This window comes from Haemaphysalis longicornis, unplaced genomic scaffold (assembly GCF_048455015.1).
Source record: "Haemaphysalis longicornis isolate Haplotype H1 unplaced genomic scaffold, Haemaphysalis longicornis Haplotype H1 scaffold_10, whole genome shotgun sequence".
NCBI lineage: Eukaryota > Metazoa > Arthropoda > Arachnida > Ixodida > Ixodidae > Haemaphysalis > Haemaphysalis longicornis.
The window spans coordinates 142689913-142706775 of NW_027526204.1; the positions used below are offsets into that span (position 1 = coordinate 142689913).

Consider the following 16863-nt stretch of genomic DNA (forward strand, 5'->3'; position numbering starts at 1 on the left):
TTAGGCAAAAGAAGAAATTGCAGGAACCCATTTCCAGATGTTCTGCGGCACCCAAACCGCTTTCGTGAACATCGTATCTTTCTAATTTGAGGCGTCAAGTACAAAATCACCAGTGACTTCAATTTGAGAAGGACTAAACGTCTTCCCTTTCCCCGTCTGCCGTTCGGGCAAAGCCATAGCTGCTATAGCGCTGAAGAATTCGTGGTGCTTTTGTGAGCACCTTTATAACGAAATACTTGTTCAGGCTATTACATGTTATGCATCTGGTTTACAAAGCTTCGCAGAAACGGCAGTTTTTGTTCAACGCTCAGTCATAATATCGCTGTGGTGTAGTACGCGCTCAATGGTACTCAGTCCACGTTACTTATGTTGTGATGGGGTGCATACATAATGGTAACCGACTGCGTTACATTTTACACCGCACACATCATGCTACGCATGCAGTTATATGCTTAGAAGTTCGTTTTTGTATTTTGTCTCGTCTCAGCTGTTAATTTTCACAAGCAAAAACGAAAGCCTCTTTGCAGAAGGAGAACGACTCAAAACCTGGAGAACTAAATCTACCCCGCGGCATCTGCCTTACATTCTATATATTTATACTTAAATGGCATTCTTATTTCAAATTATTCATTGCAGTATCGGGAAATCCGCAGTGTTACCCTAATGTTGTTACTTGCCACAGTAATTCAAGTTCACCAAATGACCTGCCGTCTCCTGCTGGTCCCCCCGTTTCTGTTTTCCTGCACTATTGGTGTTCATGAAGAAAAACTGCTGGAAAACGGGCAGATGTATTATTACTCGCTAATTAGCTATGTCACACTGAATTCACTATACGGAAGTAGTTTTCTATAACGTGGGTACAAAGAGCGTCGCAGTATATATTATTGGTATTGGAAATGCTTGTTGTCAGGAGAACGCAGTCAATAAAGAAGCGTCGTTTTGTTTTCACTGCAAACAACGAAGTAATGCTGTCATCAAAGTTTATGCCCACATACCGCACGCACTCACGGCCCGCGGCGAGAAACAACTTCAGCCCAACTAACCTGTTAAATTGGCTAATATCTGAGCTCTTTGTTCCAGCCTCAGAGCCGCGTAGACGTCCGCTTAGAGGCCTACTCCCATTTTCCTAAGCAAATAAAAGCGAGCAAGGGTGCCGAGTTTGTGATCTCTTCCGCGTACTGGTCACTGGCCACGGCGTGCATCGCCCAAGCCATGGAGGAAGGAAAAGTTGGCCGAAACCATTACGAAACGACCGCCACTTCAGTGCGGCATGCCGTGCGCATGCGTCGGCAGCCGCAAGGCCACGCCACCACGCCGTTTGCGTTGATGCATGGTATAGTGGGAAGGCAACGGGTACAACGACGATGAGTGAAAAACAGGACTGCGTCAACCATTTAAACGACAGCAGCGCCCCTCTCTCTCAGCCTTTACTGCGCCAGTTTTACGTTCTTATGCATGCAGCGCCACAAGTGGCGTTCTACAGCGGTTTTCTCGATCGCTCGCGTTATGCGCCTGATGTACTAGAGGCATTGCAATCACAGTGGCGGGAACCGTTATGGCAGTTTGGTTGTGGCGTGAAACTGCGGACTTCTTCATATCCTCGGGCTGTATTTACTGTTCGACGAAATGTAGTTTTGCCAGGAGGCTCAAAAAAGGTCAGTGCTGCTTATTTATGTTCTGGTAACGGTTGTTGTTCATTGACTTGTTCATCACTGCGTCCGATAAACATGCCGCTCCGCTGTCTATTCGTGTTCAAGAAACGTTTGCTGCGTGTTTGTGGGTCCGAGTCGGCTTGCATTATTGACTGCGTACGTTGGCTAGTGCTATTTAGAAAGTTGCTGCTGTGCGCATTTCTCGAGTCTGCATGTCCCCTTACGGTGTGGTGTTGCTTAGTTGTATATTGACGGTTGCTCGCTATTGTCTCGCGCGCACGCTCTGAACAACTTGTAGCGTCTGTCTTTAGACTTATCGGCATATTCAAACTTTCGTGTTAATTGCGTTGTGTTGGTCTTCTGAGAGCCATAAATTTATTGTGCTAATCGCGCTACTCCGCCTAATGTTAATAGAGAGATTTAGCAGTCCGTACGTTCCGTCGCGTACGTAGCTAGCGTGTTGACCGGGACCCGTCTGAGCACTTGGGCATTCGTCACGGTAGCGGGATTACTAGTTCCGCCAGGTTCCGCTGGCTGGCCTTCGCCATTTCCACGCCTCCTCGCCTTTCCTCTTCGCCCGTCCGCGCGCGCAAGCGCAGACTTGGCGCGGTAAACCCGGTAGCAACGTAACGAACGGAACGGACGGACTGCTAAAACTCTCTAATATGCGTTCAAGGCGTTAGCGGCAGCACTGCTTACGTTATCTGTGCTGTGTGTAGTTGTTCCCGGTTTCTTCCAATGCCTTCGATGAATTCAGATGTTCTATTTACACTAGTCAACTTTAGTTGGCTCCCTGACGTGTAGTGAAATGCAAGGGAAAGTGGTTGTCTGAGCAGTAGCGTAGTGACAAAACGTTCCTTTTGTGGAGGGGAAGGCAAGTGGGAACACGCAGAAAGTGTGGTGCCGTTTCTATGGTGTCAATGTCAGTGGTAACCTGAGACCTGAGAATAATTATCCATAAAGCTCACGTGTGGACTATTAGAAGTTTTAACGTCACAAAGTAAGTTTAAAAATAATTCATTCCTGCCATTTTATGCTATCAATGTCAGTGGCAGCTAGAGAGTTGGAATAATTTTCGAAACGCTCAGGTGCAAAGTTGTTGAATCATGATGTGCACCAAACATTAATCCATTTTTGTTCTCCTTTGAACGTAGAAATTATACTGAAAAAGCAGATTGCTACATTCTGTATTCATACTCTATGACCTGTTCAGAAAGAGTCTGTGGCTGACTGTGGAGACATTTGGCCCTCCACTGATAGGTTGTGACAAATGTTTTTGTTCCTCTGCAAAAAAAATGAAAACAAATTATTTCCATTCTTTACATGCTCCTGCGAAGTCATGGCTGTGGCATTTACTGGCTGAAGACATCTTCGGCATGCTGAAGGGTTGTCGGGGAGAGAGTGGCGGATTATGAATGCCCTGTGGAGATCATAAGCCACAAAAGAGAACCTTTTGAGTCGTGCATATTGTGCAGATATTCACCAGTTCGCATAGACCAAGGACAGGTGAGCTCAAAGTATGTTCAAATATTTTTATATCTCAAATTGTTTAGCAAGAAAAGATTACCAGGGCTTCCGCTGTAAAAAAGACATTCTACTTTCGTGGAACGAATCAGACATTGTTCAATATTATCTCGTGCTCCCTGGGTAAAGCAAGGTATAAATTTATTCTCTGATATTTTTGTACTGTTTATTTTCTAGGCAATAGGGCGAAGATAGACCTAAAACAGCTGTACAAGGAATGCATATGGCCATTTTAATTGTATTTGGACCCCTTCTTGGAAGTGTATCATCAGAAGGCAACACATTAAAGCTCTTGCACGGGATGAAATCATTTCATTCTACAAGTAAGTACGCACTCCCATTTTTTGGTCTTTCATGGCGCGTTTTTAGGTACTTTCTTTGTAAGTAATGGTTTGAAAATTGAACTTCTTTTCAGTGACAGCTTGGCCTGTGGCTCAAGGTGACAGTAGGAGCTTTTCGGAACACTTTAGCGAAACTTTCCTGCAAGTGCACTTTGAGACGTCCCTGGCAGAAACACCCGGGTCTTAATTTTGGTTGGGTAAGCTGGTATTTTGTTTTTGCGGGACTCAATTTCTGGGGCTGTTCATCCTAATATAATCTCACTGTTAACAAGTTATCGTGAACGCCAATATTGGCCATTGTGTTCACATGCCTATTACGGACGCTCCAACACTGGCCAAAATAAAACTATTTTGTATTTAAGTTTTGTAAATATTCAGCTTTTACGCCTTGAGAGTTGTTGCTGTGATTTGCTAGCACCACGGACACGCCCAACGTGGTTGCTGCTACAACAATATGGTGGCAACTGACGATTTAAATTTCCCGCTTTTAATACGCCCGTAGCACCAATAATACTCCCAAATACAGCCGTAGCATGAGTAATGCTTGCATTGGATTTTGACAGGTGGTTAAATAAGGGGTAATTGTTTTTTAAGGGAATTGTTTAGAGCACAGAAAGTGTCGTCTGCAAGAAAATGTGCTATAGTTGTGATTTATAAGAAAATTGTGCAACAGCCTATTTCAGCATTAGTCAGCTCAACTTCTGCCTCATACCACTACGAACCATGGAGGTAATACATATCGAGAGGCAAATATTTTAGGTAGAATTAATTCCCCCAAAAATTTCTGCCACAGTGCGATATTTATGATTTCCTGTGACTGGCCATTTATTTCTTTGCGGTAGACACATCGTTTAGCTTTAAGTTATATTAAGCCAGCCTCACTACAGCATTCTAGGGAGCACATTATACAGTACAGAGAACATTTTTTGCAGAGAGAAGGTGTGTAAAATATAATGCCAAAAGGTGATTATAGTAATTATTATTTGATTAATAAACGAAATCTCTCAAGGATAAAAAACCTTATATTCAGAATACCGAGGCAGCAAGGTGGTATACTTTCCAGAATCAGGGCAATTTCATTGATTGTCTGTAGTGATATTGTTTAGCGCACTTTCACCTTTAGCAGCACTTCCAGAAAAAACCCAAGAAATCACTGATTTTAAATCAATTGCTGTGTTATAAAAGGGCCCAAGCAACTCACTCATTTAAAGCAACCATGTAACAAAATATTCTTGTTTCCTTGAAGGTACATGGGGTGAGCAGTAAGTCTTCTCGAGGCCCGGTTATTCTGAGAGAAGGGACTGGCGCCATCAATATTGCTCGCAAGAAACACATCACGGATTCGCCGCCTGCATAGTCACTTCAGGATGTGGTCATCCTCTTCGCCGCATATGTCATCTTTTTCATCGTGTCATCATGTTCTTATGGTTGTGTGCCTTTGAAGAGTTCTTGGGACTTTTGCAAGGAGTTCTTGGAAAGCATGAGAAATTTGACAGTGGCCTGGTGTCATTTAAGTTGGAGTCTCTGTTGAAATACTTGAAGTGTTCAGCTCTACTTGGGATTTTAAATAATTGGTAGAGGTTAAAGTATCTCTTGAAAGGCATGAAGGAGGTCAGGTGAAAGGCATGAAGGGGGTGAAATCAGATGAAGAGGTTTAAGTTACTGGAACATGCAAGTTTCATGTCAACTGAACACTGAAGTCGTGCCTTATTTTTCATCATTGGCACAATGCGCAGGCTGTCTTTGAATCTATAGTGGGTGTTAATGTAGTTCATGGCACCGCATTGTAACGTCCTATTATTCAAGTGTAGCTCATGAGATTTTTTTTCGTGGCAATGCTGCTGGTGATGCAAAAGTGACAGTGCTTATTTACGGAGATGGCTTCCGGCTTCATTGATAAATTTTAGTACTGTAAGTGAGCTGACACCCATGCCGTAGAAGAATTTAAAATGTGCGTATTTGGCTTGAACAAGTCTTCTCCTTTGAACAAAGTTGCATTTCTTGCTTGGCAGAAGCAGGGCTTTGGTCACAGTTACACTGACAGCAAGACGGGAGGGTTTTTATAGCACGCAACTGTGAATTTTACCTAAGGTAAAACGTTGAAGCTGGAAAAAATGCTTTCAAGTCTGCTTTGTAAAACTGGTCCCCTGTATGATTCAACGCTGGCTTGTTTGCTTCTTAAGGATGTCTGACTTGGTCCCGCTTGAATTCATTACGTGTATAAAATTAGTCTACGTGTTAAATTTTAATATGTGTAAAATGCTCCCAGCTGCTGGTTTGCAAATTATATAAGATTCACGCTGGCTTTTATGAGATTTCTTTGGATGAATTATGTTAACTACAAATTGTTTGGGCAAGTAACGTGCCTTAAGTCAAAGGCCTTTTTAGGACGCTCATAAATTCTGTTTTGGCTACAAATAACTTAATGTTACACTTACGTCTGGTGTCAGGAAACTGTACTATCTTTAATATTCATGTTTTAATTTGTGGCATACTGCCGCATGTGACCACTCGTGTCGAAATGTTTTATCGTTGATGTTGGCTCGAGCGTTGTTTTCCTAAACTCTTGCAGTGCATTGTTGTAGGTTTGTGATAATACAACCGTGTATGGCTTGTTTTTAGGCATTTCCCTACAATTTAATAGCAAACTGCATTTTCCCAAACAGTTATGCGTAAACATAGTATGACAAGCACAATGAGTAATTCCGCCTTTGAATTACCTTGGTTTATCTGATAAGAAAGCATATTTGATGCTCACTGTTGTATAATGTCGGTGTCAGTGCCGCGGTAGACGCACACGTCTATTTATTTGTAAAGCAGTTGACCTTAATACCGTCTTTATTAACCATGTTTTTGAGTACAAGTGAATATGTGAAAATTCCACTTGGAGCCTAGTGTTATCGTTATGGTATTGATTGCTTGTACGTTGGTCATTTTCTGCGCAATTTAAAATAGACAGCTATTCAAATCTGAAATGTATGAATACTAACATCCAATAAAGTTGTATAGTATGTTGAAAAGCAGTGTATGAGTCATAATAGTTTGTTTCGTGCGGATTTTAATGCAAGTATATTGTTTCTTTTACATGCAGCTGAAACCCAGAACAGGATTCTGCGGGTGAAGCCAAAGACTGTGTGCCGCTCTAGGTGCCTCAGACCAACTTTTATATAGAACTGTGCTCCGATAGGCAACTGTTGGGAACTGTCAGGGACCACACTGCTGCGATGGTTTCTGCTTTCCAATTGTTGGTATCACTGCTGGTCATATATCAAGGCTGTGTTAAAATGGTGCTTGCGGTTTCCTGCTGATACCAATGCATCCGCCAGCCTGGCATATGACCTCGGTGTATACCGACAGGAAAGCAGAAATATTGGAAAAGTGGAGTCCCATAGACAGCTTCCGAATGCCTATAGGAACACCGTTTTATATAAACAGCTGGTCTGAAGGTACCTGGAACGGTGCACCGGATAAATTCCATAATCATTTTACATGGATCAATGTTCCAGTAACTTAAACTACCCTTTTATTTGGAACAGTGATCCGCATACTTTTATTTGGAACACCGATCCACATAATTTAGTTGCAAAAATATGTGGTGCACTGTTCCACTTAATTTTCAGGATATGTGGAACACGGTTCCAATTATATAACTGGAACTTTTTTGCAAAAAAGTTCCAGTTACTAAGTGGATCTTACGTGGAACCAGATTAAGAGTGTATATACGGAATTATGGGAATACGGAGTTCATACGGAGTATGACGCCCTCAAGCGCAGCTAAAGTAGATATTAGTTTAATAAACCGGGAATTATATCTGTTCGAGAAGAAGAACGTTTGGCACAGTTTTCGTGTTTTTATCTTCAATATTAAGAAAAATCTAGTTCCGCATGTTTTCCGTATGCTCCATATATACGGATTTCATACGGACAATAATTTGGCAGTTCTAATAAGCTTACAGATATAAAACCGGTGTCAAATTTTTCGAAAAGTATGCAGCATGTTATTTTCGTGTGTTTATAAAAAAATATTCCTTGTTTTGTGGCGGCTGTGTGCCATTCTAGGAAAGTACCTACTCCGTATTCCCGTATATACGGAACGTTCCAGTTGTGACGAAATCGCTTTATTCGAATTCGTGCTTCTCTTGACATTTTTCACAGACCCCACAGCAGGGGGAAGAGAGCGAATAATCCTCGGGTTTGACGAATTACCGCTTATAACGAATTCAGTTTCCTGTAATAACAACTCAGATATAACGAGGATTCGATATACATGTCCAATTTCATCATAGATTGTAAGAGGCGTCACCCATCTAGCCACGCTCCGCTCTCTGTTGGCGTTTAAAGATTTACAGCGTCGCGTGGCTACGACGAACATATGGGCCTGTGATGATTGAACGGCAGGAACCGGCCTGACTGCGAGTGGTGTGAAGGTCCTGAAGGACTGCTGAGGTAGTCGAGGAAGGAGTCGAAGCCATCGTCCGCCACCCCCGATGCACAGCGGTGATTGGCGGGGCAGGACGATGGCGGTGCGTGCTGCGGCTGATGCGGATGTTGATGCGGCTCTGGCGACCGATGTGGCGTCGACGAAGCGACTCCGCCCGCTATTCGGCATGAAGTGTTGAGGAGCCGTCCTTTGCTTTCTGCATCGTTTCCGGGAGGACTGGTCAGCCGCTGGTGGAATGAGAAAGGCCAGGTCTGAAAGAGAAGACAGAACACATTCAGCCCTTTCGTAACAGGCGCCATTACATGTGCTGCGAGCTTTAACCTTAAGTGCTGTATAAATCGGGTGGTGCACCTGTTGAACGATCTTCTGAAGCAAATGTCCCGCTTGTCCTTATATCCGAGCTGTATGAGAACTAACAAGAATCGGCTTCAAAATAATATTATTTTTTTTGTTAAACGACTGCTTGTGAATAGCAGGCTTGACAATACGCTTATCTATCTTCAAGTAGCTTCAACTTACGGAACTATAGAACTCTGCTTGCTTTCCTTAGTATCTCTAATTTTCGTCACCTTCTCTTTCATCTCCTTTCTTTTCTGACCTCTTCTCGTTTTTTTCTTTATATGTTCCTTCATACACCGCGAGGCAAGATCACATAGCAAAGCTATACAAGGCATCGAGTACAACCAGATAAATTAAGTGTTGTTGGCCCCCCTATTCATGCGGGAGGGGGGCGAGGAAGTGGTAGCGACGTTTTTTAACGCGAAAGCCTCCTTAGTAGTACCGATGCGTCCTGTCAAAAAAACTGATGCATTTTCCCATAGACCGGTTTATCGACCGAAAAGCTCTATGATCTCTACACACACTGTGAGTGCGTGAAACTAGACTTCCTTTGTGTCAAAACGGCTACTTGAAAATCGCAAAAAAGGAGCGGTTGTCTTTATCTTATTGCTATACAGTTAGATTGTTCGTAGATGCGTTTACTTAGTGCGCCAAAAATCGTCGCACGGGCTCGCTCTTCGTTTGCGATTTTAGTCTTTGATGGTTTAATGATCGATTGGAGGCCATTTCAGCGAAGGTTTTGATGCAATTTTGACGTAGTTTTGATGCCAGAAAGCGTTCGCGCTTCTCTAAACTTTCTTTGGGAAGGAATGGTAAAGCTTTTTGTTACTTTTTCTTGCCCTGGGAGCAGAAAAAAGTAACGAAGGACGTCGAAGAGCTCAGCACGCACGAACTCGAAACCACTATCGGATTTTCCACAGACCTTGGATGGACCTTGGGTCTCAGAAAGTGAAGAACAGCTAGGATAGTGTCTAACGAAGCCTGCATTTCGTCCCATCAATGGGTAGGGTCTTAGGCATCATAACAGCCCGGTCGCCTTGGTAGGAGGATGCAGAAGAAGCTTGGAGGCGGTATACAGTGTTACGAGCAGGATTTCTGCACTGGTAGGAAAAAAAAAAGAGTGGAGCGAAGTGCCCGTACTAGAAGAAAGCTAGGAAGTATACATTACGCGTACGCCTAAGATAATCCGTAATGAAAAAAAAAAAAACGTTTTGTGGAAACACGCCAAATAGGACTCAAAAACGTCAGCGGTGACGTTTAAGAGACCCTGCAACACTTTTTTCAACTTCGTTGTAAACCTTAAATGCTTTCAGAACGTAGTCCACAAACACATCCAGTACTTAGAATGGGGGTCACAAAGTACCTCTGCCAAAAATTACTGCTCTAGACCCATCGGACAACTTGAAAACCTGCTCAAAAGATCTTTCTCTCTTACCCGAGTCTTGGCGTTCTTTGACAGTACGAATTATGTCATTACAGCAATGTAGCGGCTATTGGCCTTTTCTTTCTGTTGCAGCAATAACACATTCGATAGCCACTTTAGCAAAAAGCCATAAAGCAAAGCAGAAACGGAAGGCGGATAGTTCTGCTGCGACGAACAAATGACGCTTGATTTGATTGATTGATTGATTGATTGTAGGGTTTATCGCGCCGACGCAACGGAGGCGATGAGGCGCGCCGTAGTGGAGGGCTCCGGATTAAATTTTGACCACCTGGCGATCTTTATCGTGCGCCCAAATCTCGTACACACGGGCGTTTCTGCTTTTCGCCTCCATCGGAAAAGCGACCGCCGCGGCCGGGAATCGAACCCGCGACCTCGTGCTCAGCAGCGCAATGCCTTAGCCACTGAGCCACAGCGGCGGGTGAGCAAATGACGCAGTGCCACTCCGTGCTGTTGATGACTATAGCATTGTCAATGCTTCCAGGCGCGAAGGAAAGAGTCTGGCAGAGTCCCTTTAAACGTTCTATCATTCGGTGTTGAGACGTGCAAAGCTCTTCGCAGGGGTGCGACCTTTCGAAATTTTCGTATCGAAAGCCGAAATACCGAAATTTTCGTATCGAAAGCCGTTCTATCGGAACGCTGCTCTTGAGGCTGTTATTTCCGGCGGTGCCGCGTACAAGCTTGAAACATTTTGGATGCGTCGGGATGGAAAAACAGCCGTTTTTTGGCAAAATGTTGACCCCATTTTCTCCTCTTTGTGTTTTGAAAGCAATTTTTGTCCCATTACAATTTTCAGAAGCACACCGTATACTTTGAAATAGCCAAATATCGAAGAGCTGACGGGTTAGACAACATGGCCCCGTTTGCACGTGTATGAATATGGACACACACGGAATAATAACCAGCAAAAGTAAGTTAAAAAAAGGAAGTTGCTCCCGCGCTTTTGAGGGATCAGACCTCACTGACGAGAGCGTGACTGTGCACAAATTGGCAGCTCGACTAAACGATGGCACAAAAGTTTATCGCGAGGAATAAAATTATCCTTGCCTGTTTAAACACGTAACATCGCTAACTTAATGCGGCCGTAAGTCGCATGAACTGGAATATTGAGAAAAAAATAAGTATGGAAAGTTATGGAAATGGGTGACAGTGTTGGAGGATAAGGGGAGAGTATTGTGGTTGCTGCGCCGAAGCACTTCCATACGCGGTTACAGGTCAGTCTTGCCGTTTCTAAGATCCTGATGATAACCGGAGCGCATACGATGGAAAATGAGAAGTCAACCACGAATATCAAGAACATGCACTCAAAATATACATTTAGCGAGAAATGAACAAATCACTCACGAGCGTTAGCGGGTGCAGGGATCGGGGCGGACTGCACTCTCCGTCCGTGCCCGAGGGAGACGTGGCCGTCGAAGACTCGTCATCGGCCAGCAGCACCTGCCGCAGGTGGCCGATGTAGCCCGCTGCGAGCCTCAGGGTGTCCAGCTTGGACAGTTTGGTGTCCTCGGGCACCCAGGGCAGCGAGGTCTTGAGGCGCGTGAAGGCCCGGCTCAGGACGCGCATGCGCGCACGCTCGCGCGCGTTGGCCGCGTTCCTCTGCAGCGGTCGAGGCTTGAGTCTCCCCACCGTGCCATCTTCTTGGCGGGACTCCGAGTCGGTGTGGCCCGATCCAGCGATGAACCCTCCGTTTCGTCTTCGCACGTTGGAAGAGGAGGCATCGTGAGGGAGACGGCGCCTTCTCGCCATGGTTCGATGTGGACAAAGAAGGTATAGTGTTGGGGCCGAGAACGCCCTTTGAGACCTGCATGAAGAACCGTGACACTGCTAAAGTCGAGGGGATTTACTATACAGAACGGCGCATACAGAGAACTGCGACTTGAACTCCACCAAATTGTTTCGCACAGTGACGGTATTACAGTGCAGCCCATTTACGTTATCATGAACTCGCCGGCTACTGGGCAAACTGCCTTCTTTCATTAGAGTTCTGCCGTCTTAAGCGGAAATTTCAGTTTGACAGTGGTGAGTATAACAGCCAGATAGGTTTGTCTGGATGCAATTATGACGACGAAAAGTGGACTACATGTTGGTGATTGTGACGAACCAAATGTATTGTTTCGAGTTTAGCGCCTGGAGTTAGGACCCCTGAGTGGTAGTTGAATTTTATCAAAACAACGCCGAGGGAATGCGCACAAAGAGTACAAGTACGCGTGGGAAGCAAAAAGCTTTGGTCAAGTGAAAGTAGGGAACTAAAGTGATGGATAAAAACAGGTCAAGTACAGGTTAAATAAAGAAAAAAAAAATGCAAAAAAAGGAACAAAAAGCCCACTTCCAAGGCAAACCTGTTATTACTGGCACAGGTAGGGGCAAGAAGTTGATTATTATGAGAGGAAATTAATCTTGTAAACGAATAGAGCCCGAAAACACAGGCTAAATCGCAGAACAAGTTTTTGCCACATCGCATCAGCGCTCCAACACGTTTCATTCTAATTCCATGCGTACGCATTCCAACTCCGTACAAAGCTGTGCACGCGTACGGAGTGAAAGTGTCATTTCCGATAAACCCAGATAGGCGAAAAACAATTTCATACAATGCCAGTAAAAAAAAAAAATTAATACCGGGTCTACAAAGGCGATCTGGAAGACCATTAAAGGAGCCATGAAGACAAAATACAAGTTGGGTTTATTAGAAAGACTGCTTAGTCCCGATAACAATGATACAAATATCATCGCAATCTTCGAACAAATAATGGAGATATTAAAGAAAACGTGTGAAGCAGTGGCGACTCCCTAGCCAATTTCTCGCAACTTTTCTATTACGTCACAGAACCTTGTTTGTGCGATTGGCGGCCGCCTAACTGACCGGTCGCGAAGACACATGACTGGACCACTGTAATGGGGCATCTAGTTCTATTTGACCGCATCACTTGAATGCTAACGTCCAGTTAACGCACTGAAAATTATGTTTTATTGGGCCTCCTTGATTATCTGTCCCGGATCGTCCGCGGACTGCCCGAGGCGCGATCCGGCGCTCGATTTTCCCATGTATTCCTATGGGGCTTCCGGTCCGAACGCAGTCCTCGGACTGCCCACGGACCGTCCAGGACTGGTAAATCGAGGATGCCCATTATTGGCCCGTATATGACGTCACTCTTGTCCATAACACATCACTGTGGCGCAAAATTTGAAAGTTTTTCAATACCTCTTGCATTTTTTTCGTTAAAAAAATCTTTCGTGGCTGGAACGAAGCTGAGTGAGATACTGAATCCCAGTTCTTCAAATTAAACGAAGTTGTATTTTCTCTTCTTGGCCCCTTTAAACCTATCCCCATCAAATGTTTTCAGTTACAGTTCACACAATGGAACGGTGAGTCACTCGAGGCACGTTACTCGGTCGCGACTGATTGATCCGTAGGACAGACAGACCCGGCACTTATGCCCGGGAAGCATTTCGTTCTAGCGACCGGGCACCGGTATATTTGGGTGAAATATGATTCCGCGGAAATAGAGATCGACGCCGTATAGCGGTAGAGGCGCATTTGTCATGCAAGGGTCGCTGGCGTGTGCCGCGACTCCTGGATCGCAGGTCTCCACGTGTGACCTCAGCAAACGTTCGCCAGTGTTCCTGCTTTCATTGCTGATGCAATGCTGACTTGATATGCTTCCTGTTGCCATGGTAACCGAGTAGTCGACAATTATAATGTAAATTGCCGACGCAACTATCGCATGGACACTCGGTGTCCCTGCCATAGAAACTGGCGCCGAATCCAGGCTAAACACATACTGAGTTGAAAAAAAATTCCGGGCCATCTCCGCTGACGTGAAACCCGGGGAGGCGCGAAACATGCAGTGCATAAGTGTATTCTTGGTGTTTTGGCGCCTTTGCCAATGGAGACGAAACCACGGTGCTAAAACACCGAAACCCGGTGTTTTAGCACCGTGACTACACGAGGCGACGATTACGATGACGACATGAGACGCCAAAGGCCCCAGCACCTATGGGGCTTCGCCCCTAAAAAAAAGGCAGCTACTCTGTCCTACATGCAACTAAAATTGCTGCAAATAATTTTAGGTGAGCTCATTTAAAGTCACAACTTCTATTTGAAACGTTGGAACTACTAGTGATGCGATCCCAAACCGGTTTTGCGGGGAAACCGGTTATCCGGTTATTCGATTCACCGATTATTCGAATTTGGAAGCCGCGGTGATAACCGGACAATCGGAGGGATCGCTTATCATACATTGTTAAACGGTTTTGTGTCCGGATATTCGGATATCCGGATTTCTGCTTTATATTGCCGCGAACTAGGCATTGGGTTTGTTTGTTTATGTTTTGTTTTTACTGCCCCGCCGCGCCCGGCTATGTTATCTGTGTCCCAAGCGAAGCGCATGTTTCATTGTTTATTTTGATGCCGCACGGGTTATCTCATGCTGATACGGAGAGCGTTTCACCCTAACGTCACTAGCCTCGAATGAGCTTTGATCTACAACGTTCTAGATGTAAATCGACGGTTCGAGAAACACTCGCGCCTTTCGAAAGATAAAAGCCTGCAGAGCAGACGCCGCGGGATGCCGATCGGCGACGCTCGCTTGCGTACGTCACTCGGCGGACTGCTGCTTCGCCGCCTGTGTACTTTGACTTGTTAGGGGAGCACAAGTTCGCCCCAATAAACTTGTTGTCCTAGAAGACAACTGCGTCGTCTTTGGCATCTTGACAAAATACTAAATATATTTTTGCGAACCATAGGATGTTATTTGGCGTCGATTTTATGGCGTCAGCGTTTTGCCGTCGCTTTTCTGAAGCCGATTTTTTTGTGGCTGCTTAATTGCAGAATATATTTCCCACCCAATCGTTCGTATATTCGGATATCCGGTTAACCACAGCTATTGAAATCGGGCATAATAATATCTTTTGTTGTAAATCCGGATATCAGGATAACCGGCTTTCAAAACCGGAGTCGCTCCGAGCCGGTTTAACAGGATAACCGTTTTGACGGATGTTTGCATGAAAGCACCATTTGGCACCGCGGAGGAAGGATGTAAAAGGATGGCAGGAATGTTCACCTGGTTAGAGCCTCTTGACTAAAAAAAAAAAACACGTTCCATTTTTCAATTCTTTGTAAATCGCGTTGCTTTTAGGATTACGCAAAAAAAAAAAAAGGAAACACACTAACAGGGCGTTCGCACATCGTCCGTTATGTGTGTTGCTCCATTTTGTGTATTTCTAAAAGCAGCTCGATTTACCAAGACGCACTTAAAACCAACTACAGCCCCAATTTTAGCTTCGTTGACAATTTTTAACAGCGAAGATGTTATGGCCAGTCGTGATTTTTCGTGTCCGCAGTTAAAAATACCAAAAAAACTGCCGAGCGCGCCCACCTGAGCGCGGGCCTCGCGGTGACCGCTTGGCAGTTAACAAAACCATGAAAATTCCGAGCGCTCGTGTGTAGTCTCCCCTGCGCACGTTTGTAAAACTAAGCATACCCACTGAAGGAGATTGACCAAGAGTAGCATAAAAAAAAAAAAAAAAAAAACTCCTGCGTTCGCCACGCGTAATCGTACCCAACACTCGCCCAGAACGAGAAAGACACGTCACAGCGTAGGCCCCTGCAAGGTGATGTCCAATGATTATCACTTCCAAAAAAAAATAAAAAATAAAAGGAAGGAAGCTCACACTTATCGCAACAATTATGGAATAAAAGTCGTTGCGGCAGCGAATAAGAAGCAAATCGGCGGTAATCGTGGACTTAAACCTTCGTGATGGTCGTTAAGGTTGCGTAGAGCTTCGCTACCTTCAATACTTACGCGTTAGTGCGAGCTTGCTTCACTTTTTTTTTTCATTTAATTTCAGTCACCGTGGCTTCAGGTAATACGAAAGCATCGCACTGGTTACAAGAAGGCGCGCTACTCTTTTATTTTCTGGGCTTAAATATGAGAGACAGAATGCAGTTTAATGATACTGCCGAGGTCTGTATCATTAATGACCTGTAATTATGCAGACCTCGTTCTGTGTATGGCATGCATTCTGCATGTGCCATACGCAGGACAAAAGCTAGGACAGTAATCGTTCCACAAATCAAATCTGTTTAAATCAAAGGGACAAACTTTGCTCAGACAACACGTCCCCCATCAATAAAAAAGAAAAAGGGCTGCGCTAGCATTTGCTCATTGACTTTTATCGTACGTGTGTTGAGGTGAACTCTTCCAGACGGGAGCACAGCTCAATCAGGAAAACTTTTCTGCGGACTGTCCTAGGATTTGAAGGTCAACCGGTGCCTCCCATGACCTACATTTTAACGAACAAGTAAAGCCGTACAGCAGTGCACTTTTCTTTTTCTTAAACCGAAACTGCATGGCATTCAAGGGATAACCGGGACGCTTCAACTAATTAGGCGTAGCTAACGAACTCTAATTATTCACACAAGGCCAAGTATGCACCCTCTTGTTTTCTTTTTTCTATGCGTGTGAGCTGTAGCGTGCGATCTTTAAAGAACACCAGCGCTCATAAACGCACGCGCTGAGGCACATCCTCGTTTAGTAGCAGAATTGAGAAGCTTAAAGGGCTTACCTTGCGCTAATTAACTCCTTCTTTCCAGCAGTAACCCTTCTCGTCCAGTTGCCTCGTCGGCAAGACAGCAGTCGGACAAAAGAAACACAAAGAGAAAAAAAAAAGCACAAGTCGTACAGTCCTACTCAGCCGTCCCAGTCAGCGCACGAGCTGGTGCGGCGCAAAAGAGGAACGCACGTGCTCGAGCAGAAGATGTCTTATCGGACGACAAATTGCGGCCAGACCGCGGGCCGAACCTTCTTTCAAAAGACTTCACCACGAAGCCGCGTGCCGCCCGCCTACAACTTCGTCGTACATTTTCTTTTCGCAGCTTCGCACCCCGGAGTTGGCATCTCAGCTCGCAGTGTGGTCGTCGCGAAAGGAATAACAAGAAGCAAGAAAACAAGAGAGACAAGCCAAACCAGAGCCGGGGGGGCAACCCAACTCGGAGGGAGGGGTTGCGTCTTTAGTTGGCGGCGCCGCACGGAGTCGCGCAGGGAGGGAGGGAGGGTGAGGAGATGATGGGGGGTCCCCTTTGATGGCCCCCGTCCCAGTGAGGAAGCAGCGGAGATGGCTCAG

The 16863-nt window shown here is 45.0% G+C and overlaps 1 protein-coding gene and 1 long non-coding RNA gene across 2 annotated transcripts; one reads left to right on the top strand and one right to left on the bottom strand.

Annotated features, from left to right (window-relative positions):
* Positions 1 to 1483: 1483 nt before the first annotated feature.
* Positions 1484 to 7237, top strand: LOC144159538 (uncharacterized). The gene is made up of 5 exons (XR_013320324.1): positions 1484 to 1655; positions 2990 to 3158; positions 3354 to 3499; positions 3592 to 3714; positions 4764 to 7237. It is a non-coding gene; the product is annotated as an uncharacterized LOC144159538 (long non-coding RNA).
* Position 7238: 1 nt separating this feature from the next.
* On the bottom strand, positions 7239 to 16598 carry LOC144159537 (uncharacterized). Its single transcript, XM_077691102.1, has 3 exons — positions 16306 to 16598; positions 11083 to 11542; positions 7239 to 8209 (listed from the first exon to the last, which is right to left on the bottom strand). Exons 2-3 carry the CDS (start codon positions 11485 to 11487, stop codon positions 7877 to 7879), a joined length of 738 nt encoding a protein of 245 aa, XP_077547228.1. The 5' UTR covers positions 11488 to 11542; positions 16306 to 16598; the 3' UTR covers positions 7239 to 7876.
* Positions 16599 to 16863: the final 265 nt, after the last annotated feature.

What these genes read in the sequence shown, in the direction of transcription:
- LOC144159537 (XM_077691102.1), bottom strand. Translation starts at nt 11,487, where the DNA reads ATGGCGAGAAGGCGCCGTCTCCCTCACGATGCCTCCTCTTCCAACGTG. An exon ending in CCCTGCACCCGCTAACGCTC is followed by an intron (nt 8,210 to 11,082) that starts GTGAGTGATTTG and finishes CTTCTCTTTCAG; the next exon opens with ACCTGGCCTTTCTCATTCCA.